Source organism: Ostrinia furnacalis, unplaced genomic scaffold (assembly GCF_004193835.3).
Source record: "Ostrinia furnacalis isolate ACB-3 unplaced genomic scaffold, ASM419383v2 OfSCF0049, whole genome shotgun sequence".
NCBI classification, from domain to species: domain Eukaryota; kingdom Metazoa; phylum Arthropoda; class Insecta; order Lepidoptera; family Crambidae; genus Ostrinia; species Ostrinia furnacalis.
This window is the reverse complement of record NW_021130288.1, coordinates 139,049-159,846: the sequence shown is the minus strand read 5'-3', so window position 1 is coordinate 159,846 and position 20,798 is coordinate 139,049. Positions and strand designations below refer to the sequence as shown.

Genomic DNA, 20,798 nt, shown 5'->3' with positions numbered 1-20,798 from the left:
TATAAATATTATGTGTTGCTTCACGACCTACCTCACAATGGATGTTGTTTAGTTAGAAAATACGCAATAATTGCGTATTATTGTTATTATCTTGTAACCGGTGACACACAAAGGGATTATCGACTCTCAGAAGTTATAAAGACCAGGCATAATGACGATTTTAGTCAACAATGGGATTAACGTCTTAAACTTACAATTCACGATAAAATTAAGTATATTCGCTGCCTGTTTCTCTCTTTCCCGAACATTTTAATCCAGGTATTTTCAAGGTGAGAGTGAATAAACACTTACAGGGCAGATATGTACCAACCTAGACAGCATCTTACTTAACATCAGGTGCATAGCGGTCAAATACCTGCTTTGTTCTGCATAAAAAAATGTAGAGCTGAAAAGAGTTTACAGCAGCTTCATTTTCACAGCTCCTGTATAGCTAGAATCTACAAATAGCAGGCAATAATAACAAATATAGAAGACTAGCTGTGCCCGCGACTTCGTACGCGTGAAAACCCGTTTTCGCAACATTTTTCATTTTTGCTCTGCACCTATTACTCGTAGCGTGATGGTATATAGCCTATAGTCTTTCTCAATAAATGGGCTACCTAACACTGAAAGAATTTTTCAAATCGGACTGGTAGTTTCTGAGATTAGCGCGTTCAAGTAAACAAACAAACAAACTCTTCAGCTTTATAATATTAGTATAAATTACTATAGATTACTGTCATTAGACCCGCAACTAAATAGCATAATACATAATTACGTTGTTTTTGATAGAGTTCCTACTTTACTACAATAATAGTGAAAAGGTAGAGTCACCGTCAGGACCAAACACTCAGTCAGTAAGTACTCAGCAGATATTTTAAACATAGTATTATTTGTACAGTTGTTGGTAAACCAATAATCATAATCAAACTCTACATTTTGGAAAAAAAAAAGATTTTTTTTATTCTGCGACAAAATTGTTGTTGTTTTTTTTTTTCATTTTTATTACAAACACACATAAGAATTCACACTACCTCGTGACTTGTCATACATACTTACGTGTGCTAGCGAAAAGTTGCCAAAAGATCGGCCTCCACCTCACTGGACAAGAATGCAAGTTATTTCGTCTTATTCGTCAATATTGTCCTCAATGCCTCAATATCGCATCGCACGTGGCTCGTCGCTGCCTTGCCCGCGGCGATGTCAACCGCCCTAGTGTGACGTCATTGGTCGCCAGCAGGTTAACTGCCACGACGTGATAAATCTCCAATGGATTTGGAACTCTTCGTCTTTAAAGGATTTAATCCGCATGCGGGCTGTCCGCATTTCATTATTTCATAAATGTTTTTCCTATTAGTCTTAGGTGCACAACCCAGACTAACGTAGTTGCTGTAATACGCACCAGTTGATTTCCTTCAGAAAAGCATCCTTCAGGAACTTCAATAGCGTTTCATAGTCGGACAACAAGGGCTTGGACTTCACGTTTCTATAATTCACACCACGCGCGTGTTTTATTTTTATTTATCATCATCATCATCATTTCAGCCATAGGACGTCCACTGCTGAACATAGGCCTCCCCCAATGCTTTCCATGTTGATCGATTGGTAGCGGCCTGCGTCCAGCGCTTCCCTGCTATCAATACTTTTATTTATCAATAATTTTATTTAACATTAATTTTATTTATCAATATTTGAAAAAGGTTTCAGCAAGGAATTTCGTAATTATCTCGACACCTTTTACCACTGATAGTTGCCGGATTACTTACTCGAATTCGCGAATGTGTTGCGAGCACGTGGCGAGAGACGCCGCGGGAGTTGCCTTGCCGCTGGCAATGCCGTTGCTTGCAACACCCGCCACTGTACATGCGAGAACAGAAGTGTAAGAAGCTTTGTAAATGAATAAATCAAAACAAATGAAAAAATATTGATTTTGACCAGTATTTTGGCACTTATGAACGTCAAAGAATGATTAAAAAAAGGTAGCCCTTAAAGGGCACTTACATGTCTCTCAAAGCGTTGGTAAGGCCCAAAAGATAAGGATATCTTTTGAGCCTTACCAACGCAACGCTTTGAGACAAACATAATATAGTATGGCAAATGCTGAGAACACAGACCACATAGGTTGTGCTTGTGTGGTCTGTGGCTGAGAAAAAACGCCGGAACAAACTCGGGCTCAAAAATTAGAATAGCATTTGACTCCGTCTCTACTTGCATAGACTTAAGTTTGAGTCGGATTTATGAGTGAGAGGCCCTGTAAACGCGAGCACAAATCATCTCTAGTAGTTGAGTCAATAAGTAGCTAGGCTATGACTACCTCCATGTTATAATAAATACTATGTTTGATAATGCATTTGTTCTCTATTTATTGAGCTTGAGATGCCTCATTATGCACACCGCCCGCCCTTAACACGCGCGAAGGGAATTCTTAGCTACTTTGTTAATAATTTGACTACGTCTCTTGCGCGGAATTATTCTTTTTGCGAGTGAGATATACCCCAGCACGCACGCAAAAACAGAATTCCAAACATTACGTACCCACGTTAGCTTGCTGCTGAGTTCGTCTCTACATTTGCAAGAATCACACACTGCTGTGCAATCTTGCGTAACATATCTGATATAATCTATCACACTGACAGATTTATTATTATGTTAGTCGCTTTGGCAAACTCGGCGCATATGGAAGTGCATTATTGGCACCAGTTGTTGCACATGATGTGAATTTTATTGACAGTTAAACTGCGAACATTAAAACATAATATCCATTTGTACTCATACTCCAAAAGTATGTAATAAACTGAATAAACAGACTGTAAGAAAGGCAGTAACCGCAGTAAAGGCAATAAAACGCTCTCAATGAACTCAAATTACTGTCCCGAAGTCGAAAAAAAGTATTTTCAACAACTAGACAAAAAGAAGTATTGTGCAAAACTGATTTACATTGCTTAATTAATTGTTATTTAGTCCAACAACTATTAGAACCTTGCTTGACTGATTCCCGGTTGCTGTGGTGCTTTTAAAAATCATTATTATTACAGAAAATAAGTCCTCGTAAATGGGTGTCTGTGACGATCTTACCTATACTGTTAGCTGAAACATCTTTATATCTTTTGTTCGTGAATGTACAGGTGTTGTGACTTTCAAAAGAATTCGATGTATATTTATAGTAGTTCATTTATTTCACAAAATTCTGTCGTAATCTGCAATGCTACATTCTTTTGTGCTGCAGTTGGGAAAAAAACCTGACTGCTGAATTTTTGTACAGTCTCCATCGAAATGACATCCCTCGAAAAAGATATACCCATCATTTTCATCATCTAGTACCCGTAGTACAAGCTTTGCTTAGTTTGGAACTAGAAGCGCATTGTAAATGTCCAAGGATATTAATTTAATTTAATTATTAATTTAATTTTTATTTCATTACAATTGGATTTCAAATAACGCGTACACTGGAGTTTTTCTTTCGGTATCGCACCGGACAGTATCTTCGTGCATAGTAACTCTGTGCAGTCCATAAAGATATTGTAAATACATCAAGTCACTATAATCCGTCCAGACCTTTTCAAGGCGAGCGTGAAAGGCTCTTACAGGGCAGATATGTACTATTCTAGACTGCATCTCATTTCAAATACCTGCCTTGTTATGCAAAAAAAAGTAATTTAGAAATAAATAAGTAACTATCAACAGAATGTCGTTGACTGTACGAACGTGACGTTGGATTAGCAAACGGACAAAATAATAAAGACTATTGTTTGGAGAGCAAACAACTAATCGGGAACACTAACGATTCGTTTGTCGAAAGAAAAGTTTGGGAAACAAATATTGATGTTGTGTGAGTGAAGAGAATGAGTTAAAAATCTTACTTTTGCGGCAAAATTGCGTCTAATCTGCGTCATGCTGGTTTTACTAAGGAACCGCTTTGTGATTCCATCAAAGTAGAATACGTAAGACCACCTGTCGTGGATATCGTCACAGGAGACTAAACGGAGAGGTAAGCGAACATCTGGCTTTCCTTCACAGCCTAGGGAGTGTAGCCCAAATCCTCCATTTGCGTCTGGTAAATTGGAGAGGGTATATTCCTGTAGTGAAGCCTAAATGACTATGAAAATAAAAGGACTTTCTAAAAAACATCATTTCCGAAAAATCACGAGTTTGTACCCAAAATCTTTTGGTTCGTATGTGAAAAAGAAAATTTAGATATGTGACTGTATCGTATCCCTATAACCCTAACTACTTTGAAAGATAAAAGAAAATCACATAGGGGCGTTAAACACAGGGTATCAATTAGGTACCTAGGTTCTGATGCAAAACATAGTTTATGCACTTACAATATTATAGTGCCTTATCTACCTATTCTAATAAATAAGCATGTCAAGGCATCGGATGTCTTAAATAACGGCTGGCACAACAACATAATGGACGCTTAGGACATCCTGCAATATTCAACTAGTCTTGGCAACCAAATTACAGCTATAACTTAGCAATATTTATTAAGTATCAAACAGTAATTTTCTTTTTATTTGTAGGACTATTCGTCTTTATTAGTTTCCTTTTGGCCTTTCTGATTTTACATAAGTTATAAAGCTTGTTGGATTTTTTTTACTCGAACCCACGTTATCCTTCCATGTAACTGCAGAGAAAATCTTTATCACCTTTATAAGATCGTTAATAATTTGTACTTTATTCATAAAAAAGCCAACCATTTTATGAAAATTGGGTTCCCAGTAAAAAATGTTATCGCTTATTCCGAATTCCACCCCTTTCGTGTACGTTGTTGTTACAACATGGTGTGAAGAGATACTTTTCATTACTATCCAAAAACGCTTCAAAATTTATAATTCAGCTGTTTTTGCGTTAAAATGTAAACAAAAACAAGAGTTACTTTCGCACTTATAAATCTTGCAATATTAGTGTAGATTTGCCGGTGCAAAACGTGATAGACACCGTAACTCACCGGTTAGTTTCAACATTTTGCATGTCGAATTACAATTTGTTTTATTCAGCAACGTCTACGTGTCTTATTGCTTTAAGCAGCAACATTGCCCCGACAATTTTAGTCCGATCAACGAGGAGATTCGTTATGTGTCAACCTTACGGGGGTAGTGTAGTAATAAAAACTTACCATGTTTGGGTAAAAATACCTCTCTCTCTCTAAACTCTTTTATAAACCGACGACTCTTTTATAATGCGAACAGCTAGGGAATCGCTGCCTGCTGCTGTATTTCCTGAACACTATAATCCGGGCCTTTTCAAGGCGAGAGTTAATAGGCACTTAAAGAGCAGATATGTTCCATCCTAGACTGCATCTCACTTAACATCAGCGATTGCGGTCAAATACCTGTCTTGTCTTGCATAATAAAAGTTGTTGGATAATTGTATCTATGATCTGTACTACCTATTTTCATCATTTGCCAAGTTTCATAGGCACTAGGCAGAGGAATTATTCGGATTACAAAACCTTCGTTGATCGGACTAAGTATTTCGCCAAACTCTACCAAAATTAATAAGTCATCAGCTACTTACTTTGCGAAACGCGTTTAAATCACGATTGCTAGAGACAATCGTAGAGAATGGATGGGAGCTGAAGGCCGGAGAATGGATACTATACAGGGTGGAATTCTTAATGCCACCTGAAAGTACTATTAAAGTCGTAATACTGTAGATAGAAAATTTTACTCCAAGAAAACATTCCTTTATTTTTGAAAAGAAAAAGCAAAGAGCGGTAATTAAAATAATTTAAGATTTCATATTTTTCCTTTCATTTAATTTATCAATGTTCGAGAGATTTCATCCTTATTTCTAAAATCTTATAATCCTAACGTTCTATGCAATAAAAATTGGTATAAAACAGATTGTGATCGGTTCGGATTTTCGGGTGTGATAACCAAATTTTCGAAAATCTTTAAATGCACTTATCTTTGTATAAAAAAATAAAGAAATGTTTTCTTTGAGTAAAGTTTTCTATCTACAGCATTAAGAGTAGGTACTTGCCCTTCAGATGGCATAACAAAATTCCACCTTGTATACGATTGCAGCTCTACGATTCACAATAGAAATATGTTTTTTTAATTGGACATAATGTGGTGTGTTGAGAGCTTATAATGTGCTGATGGAGACGATAAATACATAGTAATGGAGTTTTAAGTTCCTGTGGAGAAGTGGCGTAATTTATCTTTTGGACCAACTAATGATCTTGGACATTTTGTAGCGCCACTATATTATTAAAATTATTCTTACTTGTGGAGTTGTGAAACTCAAGCTGTCTTATATTTTTTACTAATTATTATAAAACATAGAAAGAAGACAAGTCGTTTCAGATTTAGATGTAATTGCACTGAATGATTGTGTCTACCTCAGACCATAGAAATCTGAGGTGTCTACATTAAAGATATTTAATAGAGGATCACTCTCTCTGTACCATCATGTCCAGCAGACTGTATATTAAGATAAGTGACTACACAGAAGCCATGCTTCGAAAGAGTGAAACAACGTTGACGATAGCCTGACTTATTACATCCCATCACGCCATAAAATTAAATACGGCTACCATTAAATAACACGCTCTTTTACAACATGGAAAGCCGATTAAAACCACAATTAGCTACTACAAAGTATCTATGCAGTTTCCATTAAATACCCAAGATTTCATCACAGTCATAAGCAAGGTACAGTCAGCATCAAATAGTTCATGACATCCAAAGTGGCCGAAAAGTTGACAACACAACCTTCTTCTTCTTCTTTTTTGATGATGTTGGCAATACACGTCGAGGTCGACTTGATTTGTGCCATTTTCAAGTACCTATATAAGTGATACGAGTTACATTCAGAGAGTTACATTTAGTCAAGTTAAATGAGATCAAGTAATGAATAAACCACAAAAGCCAAGTTTGTCCCCGAGGGAAGTTAAACTGTCATTCGCCCCGCAACAATATTAATCAGAAGAACATAGGAGCTTGGGAATTCGAAATAAGGGATTGACTTCCCTCCAGTGCAATGCAAAGCGGATGACGTAACAACAAGGTTTAACCGCGGCTTCGACCGCGTGGAATATTGTCTGTCACAGAAAAACAATATCGCGCGCGTATTTGCTCACCGTTTAGACCTACCCTGGACTACGACAAACATTTTAAAACCAAAATCAGCTCAATCGGCCCAGCCGTTATCGAGTTTTAATCAGACTAACGAACATCAATTAATTTTTATTTATATAGATAGACTAGGCTAAATTATAAATAATCTCTCTCTGTTGTGTAAGTTGTAACCAGTGAGCCCTATAAAGTGGGCTGTCGCACGTCCGTCTTCCGCGGACCAGTTTGTCTAGTCGACTCGTTATGCAGTAACGAAAGTGGAATACTTTAGATGGCCAACATTTTATGACTTCATTAGTCCGTGGAAAATTTAAACCGGGCACTTTAGTTATTATTTATGTTATTTTATGCTCTTAGTATTTTGCTGTATTTTGTAATGAACATTAAAAAATAATGTTCTAATAATCATATTCTAGGCGTATTAATCGTGAGTATTTGAATGTTTGTAACATTGGTAAATTACTGTCTAAAATAAGTAAAACTTCTTTTACATTATTACAAGAAGAAAACGAAAAAAATTCATTGCTTTTCGACTTTACCATATTTTTTTTTACTCTAATTTATAAATTTATAACTTCTTTTACAATATTAATGGTGCAAAATGTCAATTTAGTGTTTATTTCGAATTCAATCTACCTAGTTATTGAACCGTATAATTCCCAGATCAGCTGAAAAGAAAAACAATTGAAATTCATGAGGGTAAATGACCTCTATGAATTTTCCGAGCGATGTACTTAGTCGCGAAGGTAGTGCAACCCCAAGGCCGTAGGTCAGTTCTTGGTGGAAGCCGAATGTTCGCGCGGTAAGCGCGACTATGGAATTTCGGCTGAAATTCCGCCGTCATGATCCGAAGTTTATAGATCTAGGTTTTTTTCTATGTTCTATGAATTAGAAAGCGTGGGGAAAAGCCTTTATTCACTTAAAAATATGAAAATAATTATGTAATGACGATAATATTTTTCTACAAGATCAAAATCGTATCTGCGCATGTGGATTTCGTATTATATTACCGAGACAAGGTAGCTACTGAAGCTGAACTTATAGCAACCTCTAAAAATTGTCTATTCTATCTAGTACCTACCGGACTATAAAAAAGGTACCGTGGTTGGAGATATGTTAGTACGTCAAATGCCTCAGTACTGATAGCATTTTAACCTGTCATCATCATCAGGTCATTTAGTCACCACTGTAGTAGCACGACCCTCTCTAATTTGCCAAAAGCAAATTGAGGACTTAGCCTATTATCCCTCAGTCCCCACGCCTGGATAGTCGGGTTGGGAATACAAATAAGGATCGTATCAAAGTTGGCCGGACTTTCGGCAGAAGTCGAAACTTTCGGCCGTATCTACGAATTGCGACAGCGGCCTTGACCGGCACCTGTCGGTTTGGCAACGAGAACGACTAATTAATCGCAGACGCATTCTCACACGCGACGGACGGTACAGCGCGTGCGCAAGCCTAGGCTACTAAAGGGAGAGATAAGTTAAAAATGTTTAAATAAATACTTAAAGAAATTCTTTGCCTTCAGCTTGTCGCAATTATTCGCCATCGAGCCATTTCTTCGAGCGTTTCTTTGAAAAATTCCACCAAAAAAGCTGGCTCTACTCTGCAGCGTTTTCTTTCTGCCATCCTACTAAATAGTTTAGGTATTATTTACTAAAACTTATACCACACTAATTTACTCAATAAGACAAACTAATGCCATAAAGCATTCTCTGTTAGTTAGTTACCCTTGTGCACAAAAGTAAAAAAGATCATTGGAATTAGTGATTAAGTAAATCTAATCCCATCAAAAACAATACTTGTCAAAAAAACCAAGTCTCGTAACTCAGTTGTTCTACGGTAAAAAGTTGTGAGATCCATTTAATACCAAGTCCAGGCCAGGAAATCTTTAACGTTTTACATAAATATATTGACTTGGCCATCGCACTAAATAATTTAATTTACACGTGTTTTCATGCGATGACCAAGTCAATATATTTATGTAAAACGTTAAAGATTTCCTGGCCTGGACTTGGTATTACATGGATCTCACAACTTTTTACCGTAGAACAACTGAGTTGCGAGACTTGGTTTTTTTGACAAGTATTGTTTTTGATGGGATGTATCTAGAAAACTGGACCGAAATTGAAAAATTTTACTCGACTTGGCGGTTGCACTACCGTGCCCCCAAATATTTTAGTTTTTCCTTGATTCATACACCAAACACTACTTATATTCCAAATTTGAAGCTTCTAGGTCTGCTAGAAGTGCCTTAGAATTTTGATGATCGGTGAGTCAGTCAGTGAGTCAGTGAGTCAGTGAGTGACAAAATTAAGTAACTTTGACCCGTTATAATTCTTAAACTACTGGTTCAAATTGAATGAAATTTTAAATATACCGTGTCTTTACAATGCCTGCATAGCTAATGAAAATTCAGCCTTCTAGTTTTATCAACAACGAAGTTACAGGCGGTCGAAAATGGCCTGAATTGCTTCGAGAAAAGGATGGTACGGCCGTGCCGCTTTTTTGCTCGACTTGGTGGGGGCACTGCCGTGCCCCCAGATAAATAGCTTTTTACAAAGCCCCGTTTCATTTCTTTGGACGTCCTGTGTATCTAACAGTTTTATGAATAATGACAAATAATACTTAATTTAATGGTTTTAAAGTTTTTGTTCATTGACAAAGGTTTGTGTGTGTAACTGAAGCCCACAAGGCTGGTCGTCGCCAGTTATTGTTAGAAAAAAATGACTCTACAATAATACCATTTTGAAACAAAAACTAGCCGACCTAGACATTGATATCTAGGATCAACTTTTTGTAAATGTATATACCTACCTATCTAGATATCACAATAGTCTAGTCATGTAACATCATCTCTAGACAACCCTATCGCGATACGGAACAGATACCTGTCACTTCCCGTATCATTTGCAGTCACGACTCTGCGACATTTGACTTGTTCTGTCATTGCGTCATTGCGTCATCCATTGTTGTTGTGACGTGATTCTAATTATGCGTGATGATGGTGAAAGCATGGTTTGAGAACGCGCTCATTGAATTTTGGAATGCTGTACACGCAACGTAACACTTAGAAGTTATTGAATCCATGTCAATAGGCATAATGAAACCATCATACAAACTATCAGTCAAAACTCCCTAGGTATCTACGAAAGTACAGGGTGCCGTAAAAATAGTGTCAAGTCGAGGCTGTGAGTTAGAGCATCACTAGGGCTACTAGACCCACCAACCCCATGTGTGGTTTAAAAGAAGTTTTAACGAGAAGAAAAATTGTAAAAAGAAATCATAACTCCAAAACTATAAAAAATCGCAGAATCGCGAATCACATTGGGTGATTTGGATAGCTCTAGGTTCAACCTCTGGGCTTCGACGTGACACTATTTATTGGGACACCCTGTATAAAAAACAAGTATGTGATGTCACTGTTTTTAAAATTCACTGGCTGACTTATTACATGATACACTTCATATTTTATCATTATTTACTGTGTTACACATGCTGTTAATAAATCAAGTCAAATACAGGCCAAAATGTTTTACACTTCCGTGGACGTTTCCCCTGTAAAACCATTAAAATATCCACACGATTTGTTTTTAACAATATCCTACAAATTGTTATTGTTCAATCTCAAATGTAACTATTGTTGTTTAAATAAATGAATGGCGTAATTATTATTAGTGAGTTCAATCAGTCATGTAGAAATTAAAATGAATTTTGAGTAATAATTTGTTCTAATCACTACTGTTTGTTCTATAAATTATGGTTTTAAATGGTTTCTCGGGTATTTGGGGCGGTCGTGAAGATATATGTTTTGATCAGTTCAACATACTTACCTAATTGTTGCTTAATCGTGTGGAATAGCCTTGTTATCAGAATTTACGAGCTGCTGAAGAAAACTGACATAAGAAACACCTACTGAGAGCCAAAACCGACGATTGGAATAATTTTCTTAGTGATCAATCTGTCCAATAAAACGTTTTACATTTTAACCAAATTGTGGATCCTCCCATTGTCATGTGTCTGCTTGCTTTGTGCGCACCAACCGACTATCGAATAGGATCGCAGTTCTTTGATACTCTACCACTACACCATAGGGAATTTATAATAGCAAAGTGCAATATCATCGACTGTCTTTTTAATTAAGTCAAATTCATCATCTGATCTTAGGGCCTTGATACTGAATGCAGTGGTCAATGGAAATTCATTAACATGGACAGTTGGCTAACAAAAGCAAATGCAAATATTAGCCAGGACAATTAAACCAGCACATTCAAAAGCTCTATTTGTTGTTAGCGAAGGTCACAGTAATTTAACGCTTTGTTTAAACGATTGCGCCTGAGGTCAGTCAAGAGCAATTACTCTACTGTTGAAATGATTAAGGGTAAATTATGACAGGCGCTGGCGGGCTCACGTGCTAATTGCCGTGGATATTATGTCGAAAAGCTGAAATTTATACTTCAGTCACATATATCACAGATATGAAGCTGTTTTTATGATATTTTGGATCCATTTTTTTTATTAGAATGAACGCAAACCAAAGGATCTCTTTAAATACTAGCTACTGTAGCCAGTAAAATGATGTTTTAAAATGTTACAATGATTCTGCTCAAATTCGAACATTCCTATTGGTTGTTAACTGATTTGAAAGACTCAAACTATAAGTCTAGTGTATTTTTTACCCATAAGTATACCTTAAGCCTGCTTAATGAGTAGTTACTTATTAAACAAACTTATAAAACTGTGTGTGGGTAGACAAAGCTAAAAGTGGACCAAATCGTTGGGAGACTCATAGGACGTGATCTGGAATAAAATATTTGAGCATGTATAAAACACAATCTCATTTCGTATACATGTTTCTGACATTACAGACATATAGTTAATGCGTTCGTGACGAGTCAGACGAACGGTTCGTTGCTAGATCGGTTGATAGCAATGACTTATATTTATTGTCAAACAGTTGATAAATCAAGCCAATCGTGTTGTGAAACAAATTTAAAAGCTCAGAAGTAAACCATCAGACGATATTTCATTTAAAACGAATAAAGTTAAGCAAACTTTTTAAACCTCCTCTTTTCTTGACAAACTAGTAATTTAAAAACATAATATAAAAAAAACTTTAGTTTTTTTAACTTATATTTTCCACATTCGAAACTTGAAATAAGTATTTGAATTAATCCATTTTTGGCAAATCCAAGGGTAATTTACCAAGCTAGGCTGTATAATTTAAAGTTAAAAGTAGTTATTACATTTAATGCAGCTACAATAATGGATTGAGAGTAGGTATTATTTTTAAAATGAGATTACATACGTGTGAATTTGGATATTTTAATTATAGATAAGTGCCAAAATTGTACTTATTTACTAATTACCTACTTTTAGCTCCGATTATAGTTATTTGTGGCGAAAAAAGGTTAAAAGTTATAGGTATTTTGCTTAATAAGAGCTTAATATTAAGTAGGTATAATCTTTCGTAATAAGGACAAGTCGAGTAAAAATAGTCGCATATTTTCATAGAAATAATAGTTGGTTAAAATTAGGTTTGTAATTGATTAAAAAGTTAGTTATGAAAGTTATTCGAGTGAGGATGCTTTAGGTAGGGCTTCGAAAGACAAGAAAGCTGGGAGAACTGAAATAAAGATAGATTTTACATTAAAAATCGCTTGTCATTCTGCGATTCGTCTAATACTTAGTTATTTCGAAAATGTCTTCATGCTTTTTCATCATGTATCAATCATTCAAACAAAGCCAAAAGAAAAGTGAACCTATTTTCGTCTCTACAAAGCACTGCGACTTTAGTTTAGTCATTATTGAGTGCGCGCGCACTGCTTAGGGGCCATCCATAAAGTACGTCACACGAATTTCATGATTTTTTGACCCCCCCTCCGTCCTTGTCACAGGTGGTCACATTTCTGAGACCCCCCCCCCTCCCTAGTGTGACGTCACATGTTTTGCAATTTCACATCGAAAAATTATGAAATTAACAGCAGTTCCGAAATTAGTTTTANAAGAAGGTTTTAGTTTATCAATCATAATAATCTTCTTGACAAGATAAATCGTCAAACAACTTTGATCTGAATAATTTTGAACCTTAGTGACGAACAGTTAAAGATTATTTTCTCTAACTCGAGATTATTCTGTAACATAGTTTCAAAAGGTAATATGTGCTCCCGATTCGTTGAAGGAATCAATTTGAAAACTGACGAACCTTTTCATTCCGTGACTGTACATATTACTAATAACAAAACAAAAAAAAAATGTATTTAAGTATGTTTATATCCGTTGTCTAGTACCCATAGTACAAGCTTTGCATAGTTTGGGACTAGAAGCGCAGTGTAAAATGTCCAAGGATATTTAGTGGTTTGATGTGTAAAGAACTGATCACTTCTTTCAGATTCAGGATCAGAAACATTGATACTATTTTTAGGGTTTCGAAGTTTCGAACCCAAAGAGTGCCAAATGGACACTATTATTAAGATTATATCCATTGTTCATTTTCAGTTTGATTACGGATTTTTATCCATTTTTTTTTCAACATTAGCAGATTTTCTCTAAAAACGAAGGAACGAACTTCTCTAATTTACCAGAGGCAAGTGGTCGATCAACGTGGAAAGCATTAGGGGAGGCCTATGTTCAGCAGTGGACGTCCTATGGCTGAAATGATGATGATGATGATGAAGTGGTGGATTTGGCCTAAACTCCACACGCTGCGCTAGCTAAACTGTACGGGAACTTGAGAAGACATAGAAAACTAGGTTTATTCACGTGATATCTTCCCGGGACAGTGTCCCATCCCTATCAAGCAATCCTGAAGGCCATTGATCCGGAAACCGTGGAAGCATTCTGTAATCGTTCAATAAAAGTGAAGTGTGTTCTGATGAAAAAGTCATTCTTTTGTGAAATAACTAAAGGGTTTCAAAAGTCACAGGCTTTAAAAGTGAAATAAAAACAAAAATGTTAAAAAACCTGTGTCCTACAATTCCAAAGGGGTGATTATAATTCAAGGTCTCAAAAATCATTCACTTCTTTATTAAACATAACTCTCCTTCTGGCGCAGTCGGGTAACAACCGACCGGACCGCCTCTGTCTGTGGTCTAGTGGTAAGACCACCTGCTTCAGACGCAGAGGTCCCGGGTTCGATTCCAAGTGGGGGCAGATTTTTCTGTTCGGTTTGGTTGGTGGTAGGGCTTGTTCTAAGTCCGCCTGGCTAGCTACCACCATCTTACCTAAGTCTATCGCCATAACAACAATGTTAACAGCATTCAAGCAGTCAAAGAGAAATATAAATATCATAGAAAATATCGCACATATGGAAACATTTCGGACTACGATACATTCTCCTTACTACGTAAGAGAGCCAAAGCACTAGAGGAAGATTGTTACATAGCGTATTTGAAGACCTCAGAAGAGTCCATTATTGAAAACCCTAAAATGTTTTGGTCCTTCATCAAATCAAATAAGCAGGGCGCTAATTCACTTCCGGCTAATTTGGAATATGAGGGTCAATCAAGTGACTCTGGAGAGGAGATTTGTGAGCTTTTCGCTTCTTACTTTAAATCCACCTTCCTTCCACCCTCTAGCAATATTGCACCAAAACATTCTAACGTAAATACTTCAAATCATACCCATTCCATTGGTGATATAGAAATTAACGCCGATAGTTTAAATACTTTACTGAAATCTCTCGACCTTACCAAGGGTGCAGGGCCGGATCTTATAGAGCCAACATTTATTGTGAACTGTTCGAAAGGTCTTGCGAGGCCGCTCGCAATACTTTTTAAGCGTTCTGTAACGGAAGGTATCGTCCCTGTTCTATGGAAGTCTGCATTTATAACTCCAATACATAAAAGCGGTAACAAGTGCCTGGTAAACAATTATAGGCCTATATCGAAATTGTGCCTGTTCGCCAAAGTCTTTGAGCGTATCGTATATACGCAGGTTTATGATAGCCTGTCTAGTATTTTCATCCCNCTTGTATGTTAGTCTGCCACTCTTTAGTAAGTCCCGAAATCCCCGCTTCGGCTCCCCTACTAACCATTCTAACCATTGTACACAGATAATATCTTACATGCAGCTTTTCATGTTACTACGTCACATTTTCAAAATCCGCGCGGAAAATCGCTCCTAGCGGAAGAGCGCACTTTGAGCTTGAATATTTCAGTCATTTTTAAAGATATCAAAAAAGTAAAAATACAGTATTCATTCTAATTTTTTGTAGTTTTTTTTGGCATCTTCAACAAAAATTGTGCGCCATGTCCATTATTTCTACAAAGACCGATCCTGCGCTGAACGCGTCTAGGTAGTACTTACTGTCCATCTAGGTATCTTCGAATTTTGACGATTTGCAAGACGAACGAACGTACATATTTACGTCCACTAGAGTTGAATAGAATAGAAAGAACTCCTCCACTAGAGTTGGTACTTTAGGATCATCAGACTCGATTCCCGCGATGAACTATTTACGTTCACATGTTTGTACGGAACCCTCCCTCCTTCACACACAGTTATTATAATACTAGTAATATGTAGCAGTAAGTATAGGTATCGTGTACCGTGTACTCTCTTCTACCCGATAATTAATGCAACATTTGTTCGATTGTTTTTTATTTATAAATATTTACCTACGCTCAACGTAGCATACCTAAATGTACAACTTTATGTAAAGAAACAACAGTGCGTTGATAGGTAAAAACGATTTTAAATGCTGTACGTAATTGATAAATCTCTGATAAATTCCAACGTATTTTGCATAGCTGTTTTGTCGCTATTTATGTAGGCGGGTCTGATTTATCTATAGCGAAATCGGTCAATCAAGCCTACTTTATAGATAAGATAATTTTGCCTCTTGCTACGATTTTATGATTCTTAAGTATTTAATCGGAATAACATGGGCGACCTATATCAGTTACTATGCCAATATTTAATAAATGATTATTAATGTAATATTTGTAGAGGCAGTTGTAGGTAACCTTGATTACAGCCAGAGTCGGCTTTTATGATGATAGGCGTGACTTGGTTCAAAAAACCCTCTTGGCTTTACATGCCTTCGAAGGACGGAATCATAATTTCAAAACTGCAATGTCGAATCAAATAATTTATTTGAAATAAAGAATCACGTAAATATATATGTATATTATATGTTCCACCTGGGAACACCTAACCTAACCTATATAGGATCTGATTAAGATAGCCCAAATATTATTTACCGAATTTGTAACTTCAGGCATGGATGCAGGGGGGGAAGTTCACGCTATATTCACTGATTATTGCAAAGCCTTTGATCGAATAGACCATTCATTGCTTCTACAGAAACTACTGTCAGCAGGAATTCATGGAAATCTGTTTAGGTGGTTCTCTTCTTACATAGAAAATCGTACACAGGCCGTAGCAGTGAATGGTTACTGTTCAAAATGGTGTACTGTGCCTTCTGGTGTGCCCCAGGGTTCACTGCTTGGCCCTCTACTGTTTAATATTTTCATAAATGATATATCTTGCTGTTTTTTACATTCAAGTTTCTTATTATATGCAGACGATATGAAAATATATAAACAAATACAAAACACAAATGACTGCCAGAAACTGCAGGATGATCTCCAAAGATTTGAGGAATATTGCAAGCTAAATAAACTAGATCTAAATATTTCTAAATGTCATAGTATATGCTTTAGTCGTAAATGTAATGTGACGCACTACTTGTACACATTAAAAGGGACAGGGCTTAAGAATCTCACCCAAGTTCGGGACCTCGGCGTANGCGGCGACTTTCGGGTCATTATTGAGTGCGCGCGCACTGCTTATGGGCGATATTTGCCTACGGAACGTCGCAACTATGACTGCGTAGCGTCTTTTGCTTTGCTTACGATGTTTTGCATTTGTACCTTATTTTTAAATTATTACAATTTACATCGGCAGTTATTTTTAGCGATTTGCTTTATTTGCTATGCATTTGAGTGGGTCAGTTACAATTATGTAATTCGTAACTGTGATTATATTGTGGATAATTCGGAATTTATATTTATTTTGTTTGTATATGGCTTTTATGCTTTTAGCTTTAGAGATGGCAAACCTTAGTGTATATTATCAGAATGCTCGAGGGCTACGCACAAAAACGCATACTTTTAAACGTAATTTNAAAATAAATAAGATTGTATGAATGAAACAAAATTACTTGGCTACCACAAGGTTGCTGATTATTTAAAAGATGGTTTCCACATTATTTACTATAATCGTGCCGCGTAAATCTCCACCTAAACGCCATTAAGTATAATCTCATTGTAGTTCTCGTACTTGACCGATTTCGTATTGTTTTCATTAAGTACTCCGCGGTTGGATATAATGCGTTTTTACGTAATAATGCCACTTCATTGTGGTTTTGGCAAGTCTAAGTTTGAATGGGCCTTTGAATCTTTGTTATATGATGTCGTCTAATGACCTGCGTTACGCTACGAGTGATAAGACTTATTTGAATCGCTCCAATAATTTAATTTATTTTCGTAGATAATACTCGTACCTACTTTACGCGGTTACATGCTATGCACTATACCAATTTACAGACCATATGAAGTAGTTAATTAGAATAGGATAAGCTAATTTCAAGAAGTTTTGTGGATACTAATACTTGTAGCGAAGCCTTAAGCTCGATTCACACATATCAGTGAAGCCACAGTTCCGTCACAGTGTCCGCTCAGTTCAGTATCAGTGCTACAGTGTTGCGTCAGTGAAATATTTTGAATATTTTAAAATGTCAGAGAGCTGTTTCAATATTCTTGTTCAGAAACTGTGAAGTAAGTTATTTTGCTTTTGATGCCGCGGCGGCGTCCGTGATCCGACAAAAAATATCGTCGTCAACGAATAGGTACGTCCGTGATTGCCGGTGTCAGCACTGACACTGAGAGCACTGTGTCGTCACTGACACTGACAAGTGGGGATGCGTTCATAGAAAACAGCTTCTATGATGAAAGAATATTGTATCGGTACTGAGCCTGAACTGTGACTTCACTGGTATGTGTGAATCGGCCTTTAAAAAGCCTCGCATGCATTTCCCCAGCAGCTGTGATTTCTAAAGATACTGCGACGATATTTATTGCTCCACTATAAACTTTCCTCAAGCACTCGAGGAACACCTGTCGTTCACTTTCAACATCCAGCAAAATTTACGGTAACTAATAGATATTTCATCCATCTTAAGATGGTTTAATTATTACTAATGAGTGCCCAAACAACTTGACTGATGTGTGTCATGAACGCTATGATGTCGCGATGTGGATGATGATGATTATGAATGTTTCATAATATCCATAATATCACGCAGATGAACTTGACACGATAAAACTCTAGCTTCTGTTTGGAGCTTCGCTTGTGAAGATTACTAATCTTGACTATCATGAAATCATCCTATAGTTTGGAAATGGGAAAGGACTTATCTAGGCTTGCGTAGAGTCCACCACGTTATTTCTTCCTTAAATTCTTAATTAAATTTATTTCGTAAGCGTTTTTTAATGAAAGTAGTAGCATTTAGGGAATAGGTAGGTATGTACTCGTATATTTATTGTAATTTGGCACTATAAAATTGTTGTGGCAATGTGATAAACTTGATGCAATGTCAAAAGATAGATAGTATAGTTCAAATAAAGTTCAAAATATCATAATCTATTAACCAACGTCATATCTATCCAAATATGATGAAGTTTTAATCAAATTAATCGTTGCTTCAAAGTTAATCTCATAAACATGCAAGCGAAGGATTGTCTTTTTTAGTGTTGAAGATGCCTATAGTATTCCATTTTCCATATTCTCAACAGCACATTCTCATTTTCCAGGCAGCAAGTGCACTCTTCACCCTGGACGGAGCCCGCGGCGAAGCCTTATCAAGACGACTGGCCCGGGGCGAAAAGAGACGACGTCGCTGCCGCGCCATCCTTGCCATAGTCGCGCTGCTGCTACTCCTGGCTGCCGTGGGAGCGGTGGAACTCCTCATGTCGAGGGGACAGCGGGTCTTTGGAGCTGTGCTGCGATGATGGTAACTAACTGGTTTTACAAATTTATTATAGGTACTTCCTACAAGCACAGAGATGCTATAAACACTTCAGTGTTACTTCTAGCAGCCTTGGAGCGATACTGTGGTACTGGTGTGGTGCAGTGGACTCCTCATGTCCAGGGGACAGCGGGTGTTCGGGGCTGTGCTGCGATGATGGTAACTGGATATAAAATAGTCTATTCTACTCACTGTAGGACTATCATAATTGTAGTCGCTCTGCCTCTTCTCTAGGGTTGCGGAGGAATATGAGATATGCTGCGATGATGATAACAGGATAGGGAAGTATTATACTTACTGTAGGATTTTCCTGGCGATAGATTCTCTGCTGGTACTCTTAGTGGCCTTGGATGCTGTAAATGACGTAATCTACCTAATATAGTTGTTCTGCTGCTACTCCTGGCTGCCGTGGGAGCGGTGGAACTCCTCATGTCGAGGGGGCAGCGGGTGTTTGGGGCTGTGCTGCGATGATGGTAACTAACTGGTTTTACAAATTTATTCATGAAAGTATAGAGATGCTATAAACACTAGTGCTACTACTCCTAGTAGCCTTAATTGGAGAGGTACCACCTACAGACTGTGATACTTACTGGTGTGGTGCGGTGGAACTCCTCATGTCGTAGGGGACAGCGGGTTTTTGGAGTTGTGCTGCGTTGATGATAAGTTGATAACTAACTGGTTGTACAAAGTATTATAGAAGGTACCCACTTCCTGCAAGCATAGAGACAACATCTACAAACACTAGTGATACCTACTCGTTTTTTATTGGCGGTCAAGCTGTAGATCCTGGCTACACAGGAGTTGCAGCGGTGGGAACGAGAGGTGGGAATAGTTCCGTTAGTGCCATTCCTAGCACTTTACAAGCAACTATTGGAAAAATGGAAAAGGTCTTCGAACCTTTCCTGTGATAGTGGATACTATATCCTTTCCTACTTTACATTTCCAATAATAATTGCCAATCGATCAATTTACCTGACTAGCCAATTGTTGCTCTAATTAGTTGATATCTGGGTAAGCCGATAAAACTGATCATCATTACGTGTATTCAAAAGTTTTGATAAGTTTATTAAACAGATTTTTATCACAGTTCAAGTACCTAATAATAATGTTATCTACCATTTTTGATTAGCTGTGCAAAGAAAAAAATTACAACTCATAGTAAAATATGCAAGTTGTTTACAAATTATTAAATTGTGCAAATAATAAAATTGTAATTAATTTACATTAATTTTATGTGAACCGTGGATGTTATGACACTTTTAAAACAACGATTTCAACAAATGCAATTTTGTGCAATTTTAGATAAAAAACAAATGCAATCTTCCATAACGTCAAATTGACATACTTTTTTGGTAGCTAGTGATTTTAATTTGNAACAGTTGTTTTAATGAAACTCATTGGAAACATTTAAAGAGATTGTTGAAGTATTTACAGAAAACTAAAAGTTATGGTTTGGTGTACAAGAAAAATAATTCATTATTGCATGGATTTGTAGATGCTGATTGGGCATCATGCACTTTAGACAGAAGGTCATATACTGGGTACTGTTTCATTATGTCTGGATGTGTTGTATCATATGAATCAAGAAAGCAGAGAACTGTCGCGCTTTCGAGTACAGAAGCCGAGTATATGGCGCTCTCCGAGTCTTGTAAAGAGGCTCTGTATTTGAAAAGTCTTTTATGTGAAATGTTTGGAACAATGTG

At 36.9% G+C, this 20,798-nt stretch overlaps 1 protein-coding gene across 1 annotated transcript in view; it reads left to right on the top strand.

Moving 5' to 3' along the window:
* Positions 1–19,169, top strand: part of LOC114355554 (uncharacterized) — a 36,794-nt gene extending 17,625 nt beyond the window's left edge. Inside the window, exons 5-6 of the mRNA XM_028308507.1 lie at positions 18,881–19,080; positions 19,151–19,169. Of these exons, the coding sequence (XP_028164308.1) occupies positions 18,881–19,078 (198 nt within the window). The 3' untranslated portion in view covers positions 19,079–19,080; positions 19,151–19,169. The remainder of the gene's footprint in view (positions 1–18,880; positions 19,081–19,150) is intronic.
* The last annotated feature ends 1,629 nt before the right edge of the window (positions 19,170–20,798 follow it).